At 37.7% G+C, this 22,352-nt stretch overlaps 1 protein-coding gene across 1 annotated transcript; it reads right to left on the minus strand.

Annotated features, from left to right (window-relative positions):
* Nucleotides 1-913: 913 nt before the first annotated feature.
* Nucleotides 914-3,597, minus strand: LOC128115413 (melanoma antigen preferentially expressed in tumors-like). The gene is made up of 3 exons (XM_052746060.1): nucleotides 3,308-3,597; nucleotides 2,299-2,880; nucleotides 914-1,427 (listed from the first exon to the last, which is right to left on the minus strand). The coding sequence occupies exons 1-3, from the start codon at nucleotides 3,595-3,597 to the stop codon at nucleotides 914-916; spliced, it is 1,386 nt and encodes a 461-aa protein (XP_052602020.1).
* Nucleotides 3,598-22,352: the final 18,755 nt, after the last annotated feature.

Raw genomic sequence — 22,352 nt, forward strand, 5'->3', positions numbered from 1 at the left:
TGTGTAAATTATTAACTATAGACTTTACACACATCATTTCTAAGAAAGTCTAGGATATGCAAACTGAATTTATACTTACGTTATGTTCTGGAGTATAAAATAAGTTGGACTCAGTACTCACACATGGCTAGTATGTATCATACCAAATGGAGCACAGCTAATGGAAAAAGAATCAAAATATATAGGGAATTATTTATACAGCTAAGGAAATGACAGGATTAAAGGAATTGGGAGTAGAGTGAGAGAACTAAAGGAAGTAGGAGGAATATTATGGGAAGGAACCTAAATCCCACCTAAAAATTCATGTGACAAAGGCTGGATAGCCAGCTGAGGACTTCATTGGAAGTAGTGGAAACTTTAGAGCAGGCCTACATCAAGGAAATATTATATTTATGTTCTTGAAGGTTCTATTGAAACCTCAAAGCCTCTGCTATCTTTCTTTCCTGGCCCTACTATTAAATCCTGATGGATTTCCAAAAGTAACCAAAACCAGCCTAAAGTAACTTAGGGGAAGTAAATATTGTCTTCAAGAACCACTGCCACTTCCACAAATACAGGCAGGAAAGTCTGTCATTGTTCTGATTTGTGTGATGTACCAACAAGCAAACCAAATAGTATGGACAGAGACAGAGCAAACTAGGACTTGATCATCCTGTATTATATGCAATACACATCACTCTGGTCAGTAAAATGAAATATATCAATAGCAGACCAGTGATACACAGGAACTCTCAAAGTCTTCCATCTTTTCTAAATTATTCTCTATAGGAATCAGTTGCATACCTATATTCCCTAAGTGTAATTTTCTGCAATGTCAAGAACCATATATATATATTGTGTGTGTGGGTCCAGGAAATAACATTTAGTACTTAAATAGTACATATCGGGTTGAAACTGTGTTGGACTGTGAAATTTATTCTAAGTAAGTGATCCAGTTCATGTCAGCCCTCTCTGCAAGCTCTAGCATCACCTTCAACTGTAGTTGTACAATAGCAAGCTTCCTTCGGTCTATACTGCACTGAAAAGGCCATAGTTCATAGCAATGTACAGGGATAGGATAAATCACATATTTTAGATTCTTCAAGGGTGTTAAATTATTCATGATAGTCACAAGCATAGGCATTGTGATGGGGTTAGAAGCAAAGCACAGAACACGGAGTTGAGTACAACGAATCAGGGCAGGGATAAGAACAGAGATTGCAGTATCATTTATAAGGCAATGATTTATCTCTAGATGCCGAAGAGTACCAGAGAGATTTGCCAGAAGAGTTTGAAAAGGCTCAAAATCATCCCAATACATTGAGTTGTTGCTAAGATTCAACAGCTGCAGGTGGGTGGCCTGAGGGCTCTGGGCCAGAAATCTGAAATCTCTGTACGAAAGATCACAGAATGTCAGATACAAGAAATCCAGACCAGGTGGCAGGACTCTGTAGGGAGAAAACAACAAAAAACTTCTGAAGAATGAAGATTGAATGAAGAAAACTATACCTTTATACCTAGAATAAACTACTTTTCACATGCATTATAATTGGATATTAATGTGTTAATGTGTGCTTTAGTTCACTAAATAGTTTTGTGACTCTGAGAATTTTTTTTAGACAGGATCATACTATGTAGTCCTGGCTGTCCTGGAACTCACTATGGAGAGTATACTGGCCTTGAACTCAAAGAATCTGCCTGTCTTTGCCTCCTGAGTGCTGAGATTAAAATCCTGTGCCACCACATCTGGCTGAAAGTTTTGTTTTCAACACTGAGATATTTTAAGAATGTGTACAGCACATTATAATAGATGGTTTTAAGAAATATTAACAGAAAAAACTGAAAGCACTTAATACTTACAACATTATCCATTGTATATTTCAATTCACATTTGTGGTGGGGGAGGGATCAGAAAGAGCAGGCAACTGAAAATTCCCTTTGGTCAGTCCCTAAATACCAACCTCTACTTTCATGGCCTATGCCTTGGGGATTACATATCAGTAAAGTGATCTGACATTGTGAACTATGGGCATCTATGATTAGGTGCATCAATGATATAACAAAAAGTCTTCCCCCATCTCAATCCCTGTTCCTCTTCATATCTAGAAGGCTAGTGTGTTTTTCACCTTTTATTTCTGCACTTGTTTGTACATTGCTGGCTGCTTAATTTTTGTAATTCTTTCTCCAGTTTCAAATTCCCAGAAGCAAAAAGGAGGAAAGCATAAAAGCTGTTCAGGAGTTTAGGAATACCCAAGAATGTTTTCTTTCCTGTCTCAACAGGCTCTCCAGGAAACCCAGGGCCCTGGCCCAAACTCTTACCTGAGGACTCTGTCCAGATGTCCTGTGAGACAGAATGAAGACAAGCTGACTTCCTTAAGGTTGTTCATACGTTGCAAGTGACCGAGGAAATTTTTAAAGAGTTTCCCACTCAGAGATCTAAAAGTGACTTTAGACAGACTGAGGCTCTCTAGGTGGTCTATCTGAGACAGGACATTGGTGATATCACTCAGGGAACCCATATCAATTGACAACTGACCAACACAGTTGAGATCAAGAAGTTTCAGTGTGCATTTGCTGTCACACAGTTTATCAACTTGCAAATCTCGACAACATATGTGCAAAGACCCTGAACTCTCCCTAATTTTTCTTGTAAGCAAAACCATAAATTCCTTTTCCAATAAGGAGCCATCTAGGGAAAGATCCACTAGTAACTCTACAGGCCTGGGGAACTGAACCATGGACTCTGGATTTACAAAACGATGCTGCCCTTCTATTTTCAGGATAGAGCTGTCAGAATAAGCACAAGAATGAAAACAGAAAGGTTCGTTGATGCTGACTTCATGGCATGTGGTCCTACAGTCGTTGTCTTGCCTTAAATCTAGGATCCTCAGTTTAGGTCTCCTGTAGGGGTAAGAGGAAATAGAATAGTTGAGAAATAGCCAACGATAATGAAACTGAGTAGAATCAATGATGACATCTAGGAACTAATTCTTTTATCCATAGCTGACACTCCTTGTACTATCAACAAATCTTTCCCATAAAAATTCAGCCTCCCCCCCAATCCTTTATACACCTTAAATCCCCGCCAGTCTTAAAGCTCCTGTCTTTCTCTTATGTTAATCCCTGTTATGTAAACCCATCAATAGAAACCTCAGTAATAGATTTCAAAATGAACATTGAATACAATCAGTCTTTAAAGTGTTACCAAATTTGGAGCCAACAGCCTCACACATAAATCTTCAGCATTTACTTATTACTCCTTATGGGAGAGTAGCAGGCTGTGGTATAACCGCCTCTGTCTTTCCATGTTTCTATAATACAGTCTTACCTAGAAGCAGAGTTCCTTGAAGGACGCACTGGAAGATTCTCAATCATGGCTTTCAGGAGTTCATGTTGAGGCTCCTGTACAGTTAATGATCCAATGTGGAGACAGTAATAGGGCCACACTTTCACCATCTCAATCAATATATTCTTATGCCCACCCTCGAAGGCAGCAATGAACAGTGGAACAAAAAGGACTCTTGGCATATCCTCCAGAGCCTGGAATGCTGCAGACTCATTTCTCAGCAGACTCTGTATAGCGAGATCCAACAGTGACTTTGGGTTCTTTGTATCCATCTTTGTGAAGTTGAATCAGAAGGAGAAATATTTAGAAGTTCTGGGAAAACATACACAGTCTCTTCTTTGCAACCAGCGCTAACAAAGTAGAAATTTAAAGAATAAATGAACCAGATAGCCAACACTAGATACATCTACTATAGACACAGATTAGAAATTGACTTGTGAGTGTATAAAGGTGTGTGTGTGTGTGTGTGTGTGTGTGTGTGTGTGTGTGTATTACTATTACCCTTACCATGTATATAAAGTATGTATGTGATAAAACACCATTAGAAATGGATAGTAAGCCGGGTGGTGGTGGCATATGCTTTTAATCCCAACACTCGGGAGGCAGAGGCAGGTGGATCTCTGTGAGTTAAAGGCCAGACTGTTCTACAGAGCAAGTTCCAGGATAGGCTCCAAAGCTACACAATGGACCTCTGTCTTAAAAAAGAAGCAAGTAAGCAGAAAACAATTTTGGTCACTTAGCTACGTGACTTTAGTATTTTCCCTCAATAGTATATAAGCTATGATGAAGAAAAAAAAAGATAAATCTACAAAAAATTGGTACAATAGTAATTATTAAAAGATCAAATTAATTGTGATTAAAGAGAAAAAGAATGACATTCCAGCCCTTGATTTGTCTCACTCCTCTCACTGTATTTGTGGCAGACGAAGACACCAAAACTACACAAGACAGACATGAAGATGGTTACAAGAACTTAAAGTTGACCTTAAGCATATTCGGAAAAACTAGTCATGAATTAAGCCTAAAGATGAAAAAGAAAACATAAAATCAAAAGAATGTGGTACAGTTTACGACAAAGACTTCAAAACTGTTCCACTCAAAGCTGTATGTTGTCTCACATGTGGAAAGTAAGAAACAGTCAAACTGGTCTGGGATTGGGGTGGCAAAGCACAGTTGGATTCGATTCATGTAAGCCAGAGGATGGTATGGACACATCACAATGAGTCTCATCAAGATGTATTATGAGTTTCCATTCGTTTGGCTATTTGTCCCTGTGCTTTTTTCAATCTTGGTCTCAACAATTCTCGCTCATACAAACCCTCCTCTTTCTCGACAAGAGGACTCCTGGAGCTCCACCTGGGGCCTTCGAACCAATAGCTGAGGAGCCCCCAACTGGATCAGGCCCTCTGGATAAGTGAGACAGTTGATTAGCTTGAACTGTTTGGGAGGCATCCAGGCAGTGGGACCGGGACCTGTCCTCAGTGCATGAGCTGACTATTTGGAACCTGGAGCTTATGCAGGGACACTTTGCTCAGCCTGTGAGGAGGGGAATGGACCTGCCTGGACTGAATCTACCAGGTTGAACTCAATCCCCAGGGGAGTCTTTGCCCTGGAGGAGATGGGAATGGGGGGTGTGCTGGGGGGAAGGTGGGGGAGGGGACGGGAGGGGAGAGGACAAGGGAATCCGTGGCTGATATATAAAATTAAATTAAATTATAAAATAAAAAATTATATAAAAAAGACGTATTATGAATATGTGTTATAAACAATGAATATCAAAGGCGTATCAAATAAGTGATATGGAGGTTAGTTTAAAACTGCAATCTTAAAAGACACAGACTGTGGAAAGAATACATTGATGTGGTTAGGAGAAACATTCAAGAAAATTTGTTAATGGTGGGAAAAGAAACAAAATGAGGGGGGTTAAGAATCTTGTAACTCATGAAAGAGTCAGAAAGCTCCTAAGTTTTTCTTCTACTTCGGGAACAACATCAAACCCTCTAAAAACCTTCACAACACTGATAAACAGAAAATAGCATGATTAAATTAGAAAGCTTCTAAAACAATATGAAAAAGCCAAATAAAGAAAAATTCCAGGCAGAAACATTAAAACCATAAGAAAAGAAAATTAATGTTGCTCATCACCTACCTAATACGGTACTTTGCTACAGCATCTCACACACATTATGGCATTGTCCTTGGAAAAATGACTTGATGACTAAGATAAAATTATCATACTTAAGAACAAAGAAGTGGAACATTTTCTTGAGGCTTCCAGAATTTCAACCTCAGGGACACATCCTTCATTCAGTCCTAAAAACGTGTCCCAGGTTCTTCAAATGATGGTCTTCTGTTATAGCTCAAGGTGTAAGAGAGTTTAAGTACATCCTATCTGTGAAGAACTTTCTTTTGTGTGAAGAAAAACTCAAACAGTCTTGAAAGAAAGGGACTGGGCCGTCTCATGAAACAAAGCAGCTGATTTCACACATTGTTTCAAATGTTAGTGAAATGTACTCAAGAAGTTGCTGTTTGTGCTCTATTACAAGGTCACCATGTTCTGTTCCTAGGAATATCTGTGAATATTCCAGTATTTTGGTTCAAAATTCAGATGTGGATGTGCCTGATATGATTGAATAAGGACTCCAGACTCCATTATAAGAGTTGTGGAGCAATGCTGTTTAAATTTGACTATTCCCTGACAAACTCAGCCTTTAAAAAAAGTTCTCCCTTAGGTGATGTATAAATTTAATTCAAAAATACCTACGTTTTACTGAGTTAGACAGCCTGATGGTAAAGTACATAAGTGAAAGAGTACACAAGATTAGCTAAGAAGAGAGAAGGAAGACACTTGAGAAAAGACTCCTGACACCATACCAAGAAAATGAAAACTTTCTAGAGAATTTCTGTAATTACAGTGTCTTATCACTTCTATAAGAACAGACAAATAGCTGAATGAAACAGGTTAGAAAGCTTAGAAATAGAAGCCAACATGGATGGACATCAGTGTTTAATGAAGGGCTGAAAAGATGGCGTAGCAGTTAAGAGCACTGGCTGCTTCCAGAGGGCATGGATTCAATTCCTAGTCCTGGAAACCATCCATAACTCCAGTTCCAGAGGATCTGATGCTCTCTTTTGGCTACTATGGGCGCTGTACAAACGTGCTACACAGATATATAGGCAGGCAAAAAACCCATACACATAAATCATAATTAAAATAAATAAAAAATCCAAAGGTGACGTGGACAAGTCACTAAAGGAAAGACAGACATGCAATGTACAGAGTGAGACTTGATTTAAAACAAAAAAATCACTTAAAGTAGATCCATGAAACATGCCATGTATAGAGTAACTAAAAATTGAGTTAAAGATTTAAGCAAAAAGTGGAATCACACCGCTTCTTGAAGAAAACATGACAGCTTTTTTGAAGCTTACTATAGGAAAGGGATTTCTAAATGTCACTCTATTCTAGAGGTAATTAAAGGAATCAATAAGTGATCTGACCAAATGAAAATCAAAGAATTTAAAAATATCAAATGCAAGCATTTCAAAAGAGAACTTACAGAGTAAAATGATGTAGTAGTAAAACATCCCAGACAAGTGGAAACTCTGCTTCCTATATAAAGAACTCAAAAACTGAGGAACAAAGGCACAAAAGGGTATGAAAATGAAGAAAAGATATGAGCTAACAGACCAAACAAATAATAAATGCCCAAATTTAATGACAATTAGATGTATGAGGTATATTAAAATAACACTGAGTTATAGCTTAGTCTCTGGTAACATATAGGCAAAATTATAAAGTGATTGTGTTCTATTATTAGTGAAACTGTGAGAAACAAAAATTTAAATATCTTATGAAGATCTACTTCTACAAATACAAATATATATGTATATATATATATATATATGTATACACACACACATACATACCCAAGGAATTCAGTGAAGATTATGTATAATTTCAAGATATAAACAATTAAAAACCTCACACAGAGGTAGATTAAAAATGGTATGGAATAGCCATACAAATGTGTCTGATGCCAGTGTAAAAAAGAACAATGAAAATCTCTTAAGAAATGTTAGGGAGGCATTTCAAGAAATGCTATTAGCTTGGAACACTCAGTCCTAAATGGGTTATCTCCTTCAACTCCCTTTGTTCAGGGGGTAGGGAACTCTCCAAAAGAGGAGGCAGAAAGATTATGAGCCACTGGGGATGGAAGACTCCAAGGAAACAAGGCCTTCTAGATACAACAGGAATGATGCGCTTATGAACTCACAGAGACTGTGGCAATATGTGCAGGGTCTGCAGAAGTGGACACAAGCCCCCATTCCTAACTCAGAAGCTATTTCTAAATTTCTCGAAAAGAAAAAAATAGTTTTCTCCAAGAGTCTCACTGGATATACAAACCAGATTTAAGAGTAGATTCTATGCCTAACAGTAGATGGTTAACACAAAATGAACTCAATGGTATTTTTGGAGGTTTTGTTTTTGTTTTGTCTAATAATGCATCATCTGGGTATTTTTTTAAAAAAAACTTCACAGGTCTGTTGCTTATATATCATGGTTTCAGTGTTATGGGATAATCTTTTTGTACACTTTGAAGATGTGTCTTTTCCAAGGCACCTTCTGTTTGGTTTAACAAAGAACTGAATAGTCAATAGCTAGGCAGGAGAGGATAGGCAGGACTTCCTGGCAGAGATAGGAACTCTGGGAAGAAGAGAGTCAGAATTTGCCAGCGAGACAGGGAAGTCAGACAGTGTGGAGGAGAGGTGACAGTTCATGGGGCAGAATGCAGATTAATATAAATGGGTTAATTTAAGTTTTGAGAGCTAGTTGGGAACAAGCCTAAGCTAAGGCCAAGTTCTCATAATTAATAGGAACTCTCCATGTCATTATTTGGGAGCTGGTGGTTGGTCCAAGGAAATTCTGACTACACTTCAGATAAAGTTTTTATAAGTTTTCTCTGCGTGTGAATGTGTGTGTCTTTTGTGCTTTCTCTGCTTTTCTTTTTCCTGTTTGTCTGTTTGTATTGTCCTATTCTGGTTTGATTTTATTGTATCTTAGTTTATATTATTTTGTTAATCTTATTTGTTTTCTAATGAGAGAGAGATCGAAAAGGTACAGATTTGGGTGAAAGGGGAGGTGAAAGGAGCTGGGGGAAGTGAAACTATAATCAGAATATATTATATGAAAAAAATCTATTTTCAGTAAAGAAAGAAATGCTCTTAAATGAAAAACAGAAATGTGCACACTATGCTCTCATGTTAGAAGGCAATGTAAGAAAACAACCAATCAGAGTAACATCAAACTTCTTGACAGAAACCTGAAAAGCTACAAAAATAGCAAATAATGTGCTTTAAGCATTGCAGTAAATAAATGTCAAGTGAGATTATTATATCCAGCAGTTATCCCCTAAAGTCAGTGAATAAAGATTTTCCAAAAACTCCATAATCAGTTGCTACCAAGTCAGCATATCAGAAATATATTTAAAGGAATCCTACACAGAGAGGAGGATTAAATAGAGTGTTAACTGTGAGAACACAGAAAATAATTGATTTCATGACAGTAAAAGATACAGAAGATTATAGAAAAACCCTACAATTCAGTAAACAATCATGTGCCTAGTACAATGAAGGGAGAATAACAAGGCCAGTTAATATTTGAACAAACCATGAAATCAACCAAAAAATTCCCTGTATGAAAAAATTCTCTTAATATTAATCTTAATTATAATGGTCCTAACTATTGAATCTAAAGATACAAACTAACTGACTGCATTACAGAGAAGCCTAGATGTTTGGTGCCTGAGGGGAATGAATCTATTTGTCAAATATAAGTAATCTCTGAAAACGAAAGGGCTGAAGTCAATATACCAAGCTCTTGGAAGTAGAAAAAAAAAACAGGTCTAGCTATATGCTCAGATCTGATAAAGAAGATTTCAAGCCAAAAAATTATTCAGAATACATAGACAACCAATAAATATTTGGAATAACCCATCAATATGCTATCATTATTATAAATAAGCACTGAATATTGGTATACCCAATATCATAAACCAATACTGTAGCTACTCAGTAATGACAATACTCAACCCTTGTCAGTAGATAATTAATCCAAACATAAAAACTGACAGTTAACACAGACATAATGCACTATAGATCAAATAGACTTAGACATTGTGCTGGTTAATTTTTGTCAAATTAACATAAGCTAGATTCATATGGGAAGAAGGAACTTTAACTCAAAAATTGCCTCTATCATATTAGCCTATAGGCAAGTTTGTGGGGCATATTTTTAATTAATGTGGGAGGGCCCAGCTCTCTGATGGAGATGCCACTCCTGGGAAGGTAGTCCTGGGCTGTATAAAAAGTCAGCTGAGCCGGGTGGTGGTGGCGCACGCCTTTAATCCCAGCACTCGGGAGGCAGAGCCAGGCGGATCTCTGTGAGTTCGAGGCCAGCCTGGTCTCCAAAGAGAGTTCCAGGAAAGGCGCAAAGCTACACAGAGAAACCCTGTCTCGAAAAACCAAAAAAAAAAAAAAAAAAAAAAAAAAAAAAAAAAAAAAAAAAAAAAAAAAAGTCAGCTGAGCAAATCAGGGGAAGCAAGGTAGTAACATCATTTCTTCATGATTTTTGCCTCCAGGTTCCTACCTTGAATTCTTGACCTGACTTCCCTGGATGATGGCCTTTTAAGCTGGAAGGTGAAATAAAATCTTACCACCTCAAGTTGCTTTTGGTTTTGGTGTTTCTCACAGCCACAAGAAAGCAAACTAGGGCAAGTATCTATAGAATATTACATTCAATAGCTATAGGATACAGATCTTTTCAGCAGCCTATGGAACATTCTGTGATGTAGATATTTTCTATCTTATCAGATCATGAAGCAATAAAATTATAAATCGCTATCAATGAGAAATAACAGAAATGAAACAATCCAAATAAAATTAAAGATTACATCCTAATGATCAGTAGCTAATTGAAGCAATCTGGAAGGATGTTAAAAATTCCTGAAATCAGTTTAGGGGAGTCTAAGACACTCTCCCAAGGAATATAGGCCACTGCCATTGCCCTCAGTTGCCTACGAGGACTTGAAGGTATGACCCTACTGTGGAAGACACCATACACTTCAGGCACAGGACTTGGAAGAACTGAGCTGGAAATAGCCTCCAAGTCTCATCCCTAAGGACTAGTTCTTACAGTATTCAATGGTGCTATGCCAGCTGCCAACAGAGAAAAGCAATCAATAGTCATATGTAGCTTTAAGCCCATTGTCTTTGTTATTTTTTACTTCTGTGAATAGAAACCATGACCAAGGAAAAATGTAGGAGAAAACATTTAGAGGTTTGCTTAACAGTTTCGGAGGCTTAGTCCATGACTATCAATATGAGGAGTATGGTGACAGGCAGGCAGGCATGGTATTGGAGCAGTATCTGAGAGCTTACTTCCTGATCTGCAGGCAGGAGGAGGACAGAAAGTGAGAATGGGTCTGGAAATGGCTTTTGAAACCATAAAACCCACATCCCAGTAACACACTTTCTCCAACAAGGCCACAACTCCTAATCCTTCCTAAATCGTTCACCAACTAGGAATGAGACATTCTAACACTTGAGCCTATGGGGGCCATTCTCATTCAAACTACTACAGTCTACTCCCTGGCCCCCACAGGTCTGTAGCCATATCATCATGCAAAACGCACTCAGTCCAACTTCAAATGTCCCCACAGTCTTTCAGTCTCAAGACTGTTTGCAAGTCCAGAGCCCACTTTCTTCTGAGACTCAAGGTGATCTCTTAACTGTAAGCTCTGTAAAATCAAAACAAAAAATCATTACATAGTTCTAGCATTTAATGGCACAAAATATACATTACCACTCCAAAAGAGAGGAGGAAAGGGGCCATGGTGAGGAAATACTGGACCAAAGCAAGACTGAAACCCAGCAGGGCAAATTCTGTATCTCTATGACTGATGTTAAAGGGCTTAATTGTTGCTCGAATTGGTAAATGGTCTTTTTATAAAAAACCCGGAGCCTGATATTGTGGTGAATGCTGAAAGATCAGAGAGACAAAGGAACAAGCCACCTCTTACCTCTAGGACTCCTCAGCCTGAAAAGCTTTCCTCAGCCAAAAGACTTTAGTTCCTGTCTCCTCAAGCCTTATATACCTTTCTCTGCCCACCCATATCATGTCCTGTCTCAACTTTCCTAGTGCTGGGACTAAAGGCATGTGACTCCCAAGTATTGGGATTAAAGGTGTGTGCCTGGCTTCTATGTTTAATCTAGTGGCTTGTTCTGTTCTCTGATCTTCAGGCAAATTTATCAGGGTACACAATATATCACCACACTTATTAGATGGCTCTTCACATCTCCCACTCCTCTTGGTGTTATTGACTACATCATTGGATTTGCTTAACAATGGAGCAAGATTCCACAACCCCTTTATACCTGCATCTTCCTTGAAAAAAACAGAACCATGTGGCTTAAGCTACCAAGTTCTTCTGCTTACCTGGGTTAAAACCTGGCCTCATCCATGACCTACATTTATATAAGCTTTACCTTTACAATGGTTTCTGATGGAATGCCCTGGCAGCAGAAAACCAAAAGTCCTGCTGAGACTGTCTTGATGTCATTGCTCAACTGTTATCAGTCAGGCAAATTCATATCTCAGGGAGAACTATTTGTTGAGACAGTTCTCAAGATAGCTTTCTTCGGAACAAGTAAATCTTTTTGTTTACTATGAATATGCACTGATCTCACTGGCCAATAAAGAGCTCCCTAGCCCATAGCTGGGCAGGAAGACGTTAGGAGGGAAAACCAGACTAGGAAGATTTGCCAGTCAGATGCAGAACGAGTCGGGCACACAAAATGGGATAAAGTAAGAGCCACGTGGCAGAATGTAGATTAATAGAAATGGGTTAATTTAAGTAGTGAGAGATAGTTAGTAATAAGCCTGAGCTATTGAATGGGCATTTTTAATTAATATAATCCACAGTGTGTTTGAGAGTGGCTGTGGGATAGGAAATCTCCACCTACAGCCTGCTTTGCTTGAACAAGAAGATTCAAAAGACGGAGGTCATATATATCCTCTGCAGTTCTATCAACTTCCCTATATTTAGGCCCCCTGCCCACTCCTATAAGAGCCCTGACCAGCTCCTTCCCCTTCACAGGAGTTCCATTCCCATGGGGAAGTCTCTGCCCCCTGCTGCTGTGCTAATAAACACAGTTTCACCTATTGAGAGCAGACTTGGGTCTCTTTCATGCCTTTTGATCCTTTACTGTCCTAAAATTTTGGTGTGGAAGCCCAGGAGGGCTTCTAGGATCCCTGCCCTCTGGTGGCTTCTAGGACCTTCTTGTCTTTCTTTCCTATCTTGACTACTCTTGGGACTTGGGACTTGGGGAACACAGATACCCTCTGAACTCATTATATAGGCTAAACAGATACTAGCTGCAATCTGAGACCCACTGGTCTTTGTGGCTTCTGCCTTTGTGAGCAGTACAGGTGTTTCTCAAGTTCCAGTACAGCCAGGGCTACAGATAAGCCCTGTCTCAAAAAAGGAGAATGGCTCAATAAACTCCTGTTTTAATGCTGGCTGCCAGTTAGCTGAACTGTTAGAAGGTGGCTTTGTTGGAGGAAGTCTATCAATGGAGTTTTGATGTGTCAAAAACCCATGCCAGACCCAACCTCTCTCTGCCTGCAACTTTCAGATAAGATGAGAGCTGTAAACTAACACTCCAGCACTTGCCTGCCACACTCCCGTCATGATGGCCATGGACTCACACTTTGAAACTATAAGCAAGCCCCCAATTAAGTGTCTTGGTCATATCTATTCATAGCAATAAAACAGTAAGAGGAACAACAATACAAATAATCTGTGAAAAAAAAAAGATGGTTTCTTTCCAAAGATAAGAGTGACAAAAACCTTAGTTGAACTAAATGAGAGAATGAATATATAAATTAGTAAAAACAGAGTTAAAAGGGGGACATTACAAAAAAACACCGATGAAATTCTGAAAATGTTTAACGAACATTTGAAAACTTATATTCACAGAATATCTAGGTGAAATGGATAATTCCCTAGATACAAAAGACATAAACAACTTTAAAGATCTATAAAAATCAGTAAGATTAAGGTACCTCCCAACAAAGAAAATTCTAGAAACACATGGATGAAATAAACATTTTATCAGACCTGAAAAATGCTCCCCAGACTACTTGATAAAACATAAAGGAAATGCCAAACTTCTCCTGTGTGGACAATATATCTTGTTCTGTAAGCTAGTTCAGACTAAAGTTTTTTTGAAAATGAAGGTTCTGTGATGAACATTATTAATAGATTACTTTATTCCAATAAAGTCTTTATAAAGTGAATTTAATGATATATTTTAACATCATGATCAATTTGGTTTATATTAGTTATGCAAGGATTATTCACATATAAATAGGTTTGGAGTCAGAGATCACATGATGATCTTGCAGGTGTAAAACAGGCCTTTATCAGAAAAGCCCTGAAGAATGTAAGACACTAAAAGGAATATATCTTTCCATAAAATTTATCTACACAATAAATCTATAGTCAAAATCATATTAAACTTGGAAAACCTGAAAGCATTTTTTTTCAAATTATGAAAAAGAAAACATGGACCACCCTCTCCAATCTTATGCAATATACTGAATTGAAGTCTTAGCCCACTGTAGTAGGACAAGAGAAAATGGTAAATGATACACAAACAGTAAAGGAAGGTGTCTAATTATTCCTAAGAACATTTGCTATAATCCTATAATTAAAAGACTCCAAACACTCCAATAGAAAATACTTAGATTTGATAAAAGCAACAACAAAAATCAGTATTACAAAATAAGTGAAAACATTGGTGGCTTTTCCATATGCCAATAACCATGACATTGACAAATAAATCAGAAAAACAAATCCATGTACAATAGCTCAAAAATTAAATATCAAGGAATATACCTAAATGAGGAAGTGAAAGACTGGAACAATCTGATTTAATAACAGTGAAGAAAGAAATTGAAGAAGACAGTAAAAGAGGAAAAGACCTCCTACATACAGGAACCAGCAAGTAAATATTAGCTGCTTTCAAAATGTATCACAGAGCAAAAGAAACAAAAACAGCATGCTATTGCAACAAAAAGAGATGTGTAAGTCACTGGAACGAAACAGACAACCCTGAAATAAGACCATATACCTACAATCACCTCTTTTTTGGAGGAAAAAAAAGTGCCCAACAAACATCCACTTGAGAAAAGAAAACTGTTTTGTTTGTTTGTTTGGTTTTTGGTTTTTTGAGACAAGGTTTCTCTGTGTAGTTTTTTTGCCTTTCCTGGAACTCACTCTGTAGCCCAAGCTAGCCTCGAATTCACAGAGATCGGCCTGGCTCTGCCTCCCAAGTGCTGGGATTAAAGGCATGCGTCACCACTGCCTGGCTAAGAAAACTGTTTTTAACAACCCTTTTTAAAAGGTAGCTTTAATGTAGAGAGATTAAAGGACATGCCTGTCTCTCTTTAAAAAAATCAATTCAAAATGTAAGATGCAACATACTGAAACTTCTATAAGAAGATATAAGAAACAATTTAAGATACAGGCACAGAAAAGCCTCTTTAAAACACATTCAGGAAACAATAGCAAATACTGGTAAATTAAATTGCTTGAAATTAAAAAGCTTCTGCAGAGCAGTAGAAACAATATAGTGATAATCGACAGAATGGTAATATTTTTTCTAGCTTTATATTTTACAGAGAATTCACATTTAGAATCTTTAAAGAACTTAAAACATAAATACCAAATAGAGAAGCCAACACACTGATAAATGACTAATCAACTGGACAATTCTCAAAAGAAGAAATGCAAATGGCTAATAAATATAAATGTTTAACTTCCTGTAGCAGGAATCTTAAAGGATCAACTTCCTTAGCCATAAGAAAAAAAACAATCAAAAGTACTTTGATATGCTAAATGAAAACAAATGCTGGTGAGGATGTGAGGGAAAGGAACTCTTATAAAACACTGGTGAAAATATGAAAATCTTTAGGGAAGATTCTGAAAAAATGAAAACTAGAACTCTCTTACTTTTCACACTTATCACCCAAAGCAATCTAAATAAACACACCATAGAGATACCTGCACATTCAAGTTTCTTATGTTACTTTTCACAATTACCTTGGAATGGAATCAGCCTAGAATTCCATCAACAGATGAATGGATCCAAGAAATAAGGTGTACATATGAAATTAAGTTATTACAATATGATAAAGTGAAACAAAATGATGCCATCTGTCGATAAATATATAGCACTGAAAATCATCAGTTTACTCAAAATCATCCAGTCTCAGGAAGACAAATATCACATACTTGCTCTCACAGGAAGAACCTAGATTTAAATATGTAAATATATATTCATATATACACAAAGATTTGCAATGATAGTAGAAAAGGGTCTGTTTGAGTGAAGGAAGGAGAACTATATTAAGAGACTCAAGGGACAAGAGAGGGCACTGAGAGGGACAGGAGCAAAGGAACATGAAATACATACTGAAAATGTCATAATTCACATTTTGTATGATAACCTGTTTTTAAGGGATGTGCTGTGGAATAATCCTTCTTTACACTGTGAATATGGATTATTCTCATTGATTAAAGAAGAAGCTGACTGTCCAATTACTGAACAGGATGGGGTTAGTTGAGAGAGCCAAACTGAGAAAGCTGGGAGGAAGAAGGGTGGAATACATCCACATAAAGCCTGAGAAAGCTTTTAAAAGGGTTCCAAATGCACAGACATAGAGACAAAAACAGCTTCCCTGTCTCACAGTCTCATGCCAGCAGAAGTGCAGAGACACATCTCCCTACAGTTGCCTGCCAGACTGAGCAGCCAACTGCAGTGAACTAAGCGGGGTGGCAGGTTCCTGCAGTCTCTCACACAGGCCATAGTACAGAGAGGCTTCTGCTAGCCATGACCTGTGGGCTTAAGCTACCAGTGCAAATTCTGCCAGAATGCAGTCTGATCATGCAGATAGAAAAGGTTACAGATATGCAGTAAAGACAGATGCAATTGGAAAAAAAAACAAACCTCTAAACAGGTTGCAGTGTGTTTAAATATATACATAGCTTTGAGAGAGAAAATTAAAATGGTAGAGAATGTTTTTAAATAGAACAGAGTAATAAAAAATATAAGACACATAAAGATGGGAAATACATAGAGTCTGGATCTTGTATTCTATTGTGTTATCTTTGAGATTTCTGGCTGCTAAGAGACAGTGGATTATAAAAACTGCTAGATTTAACCAATCTCGACATTTTAAAAATATCTTGACCTCAAAATTTAAGTCAAAAGATATGTTAACTTTGGGGGAAAGGTTATGCTTATATTTCCAAAGGAAATGAGAGGCTATGGACTCTTTCTGGGTTAAGGAAAATCAGGTTTGATTGAGGAAGACCCCCTGAAAATCTAACTACAAATGTAAAGAAGTAAACCTAGAAAAAGTACAAGATGTGATGTATATTTTACCTGCTCAAAAATAAAACAAAAAAATCATCTTTGGCTGATTTATGTACAATGCATATTCTATACTTATATTAGTGCAGATATGTATATTACCTTTAAAAATTTATGTATTTTCAGAGCAAGGGGACTAAACAACAAAACGGATGAGCCAGGTGATTCAGCATTTCAAAATGCCTTTGTTACAATCTCCTCAGAAGTCTGCATCCAGAACAGCTTCAAGGTTGCTGGCTGAGATGATACAGCCTCACAGAATACTCCAGTCAGGACTTGATCATAATCCTAAATTTCTCAGGGTCCCCACAAACACTGACAAACTACAAGAAGCAGTCTAGAGAACTATGCCGACATTACCAAAAGATGAGTTATGGATATTTATTATCATTTAAGGGATACTGGTTCAAGTTATTATTGGTAACAGTCAGAAAAAAAAGATGAACAAAAAGATTAGAGTCAGGGATCTCATTCTAAAAAAAGGGTGGAGAGTATAGAAATGATAGGATAAAAGGATAGATTATTGAATCTATTTTAATCCAAAAAGCAAGTATTAACCTTATATATTTTACATTGGTATGGATTCTGGTTTATTGATACAAATTTAAAGTTAATTTTGTTATACTGTATGTATATTTCTACTCTTTTTTAAGATACTGTGTTTATGCAGCTCATTTAAAAATGTAATATATAATTAAAAAAATACAGATTAATAGTCATCTGTGATAGTCAAACTTATAGTCATGAGAGGTATGTTTTCAAAGCCATACACAGACATACTTAGATAGACAGATGGTCTTCAAACACTTCACAGACCTACAGAATATGGCATTTAATATGTTTAATAACCTAAGGCTTTTAATGACAGTGAGATATGTCTGCTCCTGGCAGCACCAATTTACTTCAAAGGAAGATGATGGGCATCAAAGAATCTTTGCTTTCCTTATGGCAAAAACTAGCCATTTGGGCAAAGAAACTCACCTTGCCTCAACTGCTAACAGTTACTGTCCAAACTGGACCAACAGGATGCAAAAGAAAGTGACATCCAGACTTTGCCAAGACAAGGTAGGACAGTCCTTCAAAAATTCCTGCTTCACAGGAAATTCTGTCAGATATGCTAGGCCTGTAGGCCAGAGTTAGATGTCCCAACAATATAGAGGAACTTTGGATGACTCTCCAGGCAGCCTGATGTCCCTGTCATTAGGTAACATTCATCCCTCTGTGGTCTCTGATGGAGTTGAATCCTAGACAGTTAAACTTAAATTTTTCCTTCGTTATGATAGAAAGCAAATTAGGCATAAAACTTTAGACTCACCAAGATAAGATAGATAATAGAGTATTTTCTCTAATTTTGTCAAATACAAATAAATGGACTGGATATACATAATTCTTAATAACTGTTTTTGTTGAATAGAAGTTTACTATGTTAAAGTTAAAACCTTTCTTTTTAATTAGACAAAAAGGGGGGAAATGCTTGGGAATAATCCTTCTGTACACTGTGAATATATATTACTCTCATTAGTTAATAAAGATGGCCAGTAGCTGAACAGGATAAGTTTAGGTGAGAGAGCCAAACTGAGAATGCTGAGAGGAAGGAGGGCAGAGTCTGGAGTCAGCATCCAGGGAGCAGGAGATGAACATGCCATGCTAATAAAGGTACCATCATGTTGCAGAGCATAGATAAAGAATATGGGTTAACTTAAAATGTAAGAGCTAGTTAGCAATAAGCCTGAACTACTGGCAGAACATTTGTAATTAATATTAAGCCTCTGATTGATTATTTGAGAATGGCTGCTGGACAGGAAAACTCTGACTACAGACGAACCCACAAAACTTGAATAAAAACAGTTCCTGACCAGGACTCTTAAAATTTCAGGCTTATACCCTTGGATAGGACTATGGAGAAATATGACAACTACATTCAATGAGGTACCCTGAATAGGATCCTGTAATACAAAGGGAATACTTCTGAAATAACATATATGTGGCATTAATTGGACTCAGTAGGTTATCAAAAACAAAAAGACACCAAGATGAAGCTGGGAGGGGAACATGTTGGGGAGGGGATATGGGAGGAGTTGGAAAGGGGAAATGGGGGTGGATATGTTCATATTTCATTGTATACATGTAGGAAATTGTCAAAAAAGAAAATTTATAATAAAAAGTAAAGGATGACACTGAAAAATGGAAATAAAATCTGTAATAACTCATTCAATGCTAATCCCCTAGTTTTGACATTTTATGGCATTATATGATGTCTCTCAGAGGTATCAGGGACAACACATTTTAGAATTGTAAATTATTTTCTAAATGTTTTAAAGATAAAAGTCAGGCATGGAGGCAAACCCTTGTAACTCTCACTTTCAGACTGCAAGAACAGGAAAATCATAAGGTTTCTGACAAGACTCAGCGGAAAACTGAAAAAAGTTCTAAATGCCTTGGAAATGAAATCACACTCGTCTTCAGTATGTATATGTATTTCAAATGAAAATTCATTTAAAAATACATATTAAATAAACTGAAAGGGAAATAAGTATCTTCACAGCTCATTTTCCTACCATTTTAAAAGTCTGACATATGAAAACTAATAAGACTAAGATGCAAAGGAAGTAAAAAATGTTTTTTGTTTGTGTTTTTAAGACAAGGCCTTACCACGTACCGAGGCTGATGCAAAGGGGGGTGGGGGAGTAACGTAATTTTTTTTAAACAAGGACACACCAGTTACCCAGGCTGATGCAAATAATCATTTTTTTTTGGTTATTGTTGGTTACTTGTGTTTTTCTATTTTTGAGGTGTTTTTTTTTGTCTTTTTTTTCTAAGACCCCACCGTGTATCACGGTTGAAGCAGAACTTAAAACCGCTTGCTTCAGCCTCCAATATGCTACCACATCCAGCTCAGAAATGCAATCTTTAAATAAGAGGTTAAAGGACGTGGGAAGGAATTTATATAGAGAATGCTAGGCAATTGGTCACACAATTGAAGTGACTCACACCTCAGGAACTAATGCAATGAACGAACAAGGCGGATTCCTCCAGTGAAAGTAATGGAACCCAAGTCTCGAGAGAACAGTGCCACACTGTTAAGAAATCCAGTGAAACTGTTGGTTAATCCTGTAATAGGTTCAATTAAAAAAAAAGAAATTTCTGCCATTTATTTACCTGAGTGGGAGAGGGGGATGAATCTTCCAACTTTTTCACCACCTTCAAACCAGACTGCGAGGTCTTCCAAAAGCTGTGTGAGGTCCCCAACAGCTCCTTTCCAAATTTAGTGCCGCAACTGGGGGACTCCGATTGGCTTAGCGGGGTCAGCTGGACTCCGATTGGCTTAGCTGGGTTCAGCTGGACTCCGATTGGCTTAGCTGGGTCAGCTGGACTCCGATTTGGCTTAGCTGGGTCAGCTGGACTCCGATTGGCTTAGCTGGGGTCAGTTGGACTCCGATTGGCTTAGCTGGGTCAGCTGGACTCCGATTGGCTTAGCTGGGGTCAGCTGACTTACCCCCAACTCCCTCTGCGCACTTCCGTTCACGAGGCTCTGGGCCTCAAGTCATGTTTAGGTGTCTATGCACTTGCCTGCGTCTTTTTTGGTTAAAAGTTATGTGTGGACCTTATGAGTGTGACTTCAGCACTGCCTGACTGGAGGATTCTCCCAAGCCAGGTCTCAAGCTCAGGGACCAAAAGTCAGATAGAGTGGACAATAGAACAGAAGCTTGTGGCGCATGCCTTTACTCCCAGCACTTGGGAGGCAGAGGCAGGCGGATCTCTGTGAGTTCGAGGCCAGCCTGGTCTACAAAGTGAGTTCCAGGAAAGGCGCAAAGCTACACAGAGAAACCCTGTCTCGAGAAACCTAAAAAAAAAAAAAAAATCAGGCCCTTGCTGGAGACAAGGTTCAGTGGTCCACAGCCCTGGCTGTTCGCCCAAAGGACCCAGGTCAGAAGGATGCACAAAATAGCTTACTACATTAGGTACCTTGAGTTTCCTCGAATCTACCACACTCTTTAGGCCTCCATCAAGAACTGATGCCCTCTTCTGGCTTTTGTGGGCACTGCATGCACATGGTTGCATAAAACATACATGCGCAACCCCATATTGTCATCAAAAATGCATTTGTTAGAAAACACTCTCGTATATTCAGGTCCCTAGTTCTCGTATGGAACTATCCCTGATACATAGCTATAGTTGTGGCATTTGGGAGGCAGAAGCAGAAGACTGCCAGAGATGAGTCTGAACAGAGTAGCAAAACCCAGCCTTTAAAAACAGAAAACATAGCCAGGCAGTGGTGGCGCACGCCTTTAATCCCAGCACTCGGAAGGCAGAGGCCGGCGGATCTCTGTGAGTTCGAGGCCAGGCTGGGCTACCAAGTGAGTTCCAGGAAAGGCGCAAAGCTACACAGAGAAACCCTGTCTCAAAAAACCAAAACCAAACAAACAAACAAACTAAACCCAGAGAACAGGCTAGGTGGTGGTGGCACATGCCTTTGATCCCAGCACTCGGGAGGCAGAGGCAGGGGCAGGCAGATCTCGCTGAATTTGAGGTCAGACTGATCTATAGAGTGAGTACCAGGACAGCCAAAGCTACAGAGAAACCCTGTCTGGAAAAACCATAAATAAATAAATAAATAAATAAATAAATAAATAAATAAATAAACAAACAAACAAACAAACAAACAAATAAAAACAGAAAATGGGCTAGAGAGATGGCTTACTGGTTAAGACCACTTCCTGTTCTTGCGAAGGACCTCTGGTTCATTTTGCAGTGGTCATATCGTGTCACACAATCATACATAACTCTAGTTCCAGGGAATCCTGTGCCTTCTTCTGACCTCCATGATCACCAGGCAAAACACTCATATATATAACATAAATCTAAAAAAATTTAAAACACAAAAAATAAAAGTTACTCTTAATTCTGAAATTTTGGCAAATGGTTCTTATTTTCATCAATTGTTTTTTTCTGGCTGGTGACACAGTCATTTTATTTTTCTTCTTAAATTTCTTAAGATAGTGAAATCATTATTATATTGATCTCATATTCAGAAGTTGAGTTACTGGATAACAACCTCTTTGTGATGCTCTATAATACTTTGTGTGTTGATAGATCCGATTTACTAATGTTTTCCTCAGGATTTTTACAACTATGTACAAGAATACTGGTTTATTTTCTTTTGACAGTTTTGGTTAGGTTGTCACAGAGAGTTTAGGATCATAAAACAGGAAGCTGGTCATATTTATATTTTGAAAATGTTCTGTAGACTAGATTTACTTCACCTTTAAGTTTTGTTGGAATTTACAAATTTATTACTGTGTACCTGGAGATTATCATTATTGCATTTGAAAAAATTTTCAACTATTAATTTAATATTTTAATTGCTTCAAGCCTAATCGAAATTTCTGTTCTTTCCTGGGTATGCTTGTATCTTTAAAAAATTGCTATGATTTACCTAATATTCAAATTATTTACATCATGTTTAGTGTTTTCTTACTATAATATATTGTTTATTAGTTCTGTAATAAAACCTTACTTTCATTTC

This window comes from Peromyscus californicus, unplaced genomic scaffold, assembly GCF_007827085.1.
Source record: "Peromyscus californicus insignis strain IS unplaced genomic scaffold, ASM782708v3 Scaffold_10__1_contigs__length_136768540, whole genome shotgun sequence".
Lineage (NCBI taxonomy): Eukaryota > Metazoa > Chordata > Mammalia > Rodentia > Cricetidae > Peromyscus > Peromyscus californicus.

Coding starts and splice junctions, on each gene's coding strand:
- LOC128115413 (XM_052746060.1), bottom strand. CDS start 3,597: ATGGATACAAAGAACCCAAAGTCACTGTTGGATCTCGCTATACAGAGT. Junction 2,881..3,307: donor TCAAGGAACTCTGCTTCTAG/GTAAGACTGTAT, acceptor TTACCCCTACAG/GAGACCTAAACTGAGGATCC. Junction 1,428..2,298: donor CATCTGGACAGAGTCCTCAG/GTAAGAGTTTGG, acceptor TTCTCCCTACAG/AGTCCTGCCACCTGGTCTGG.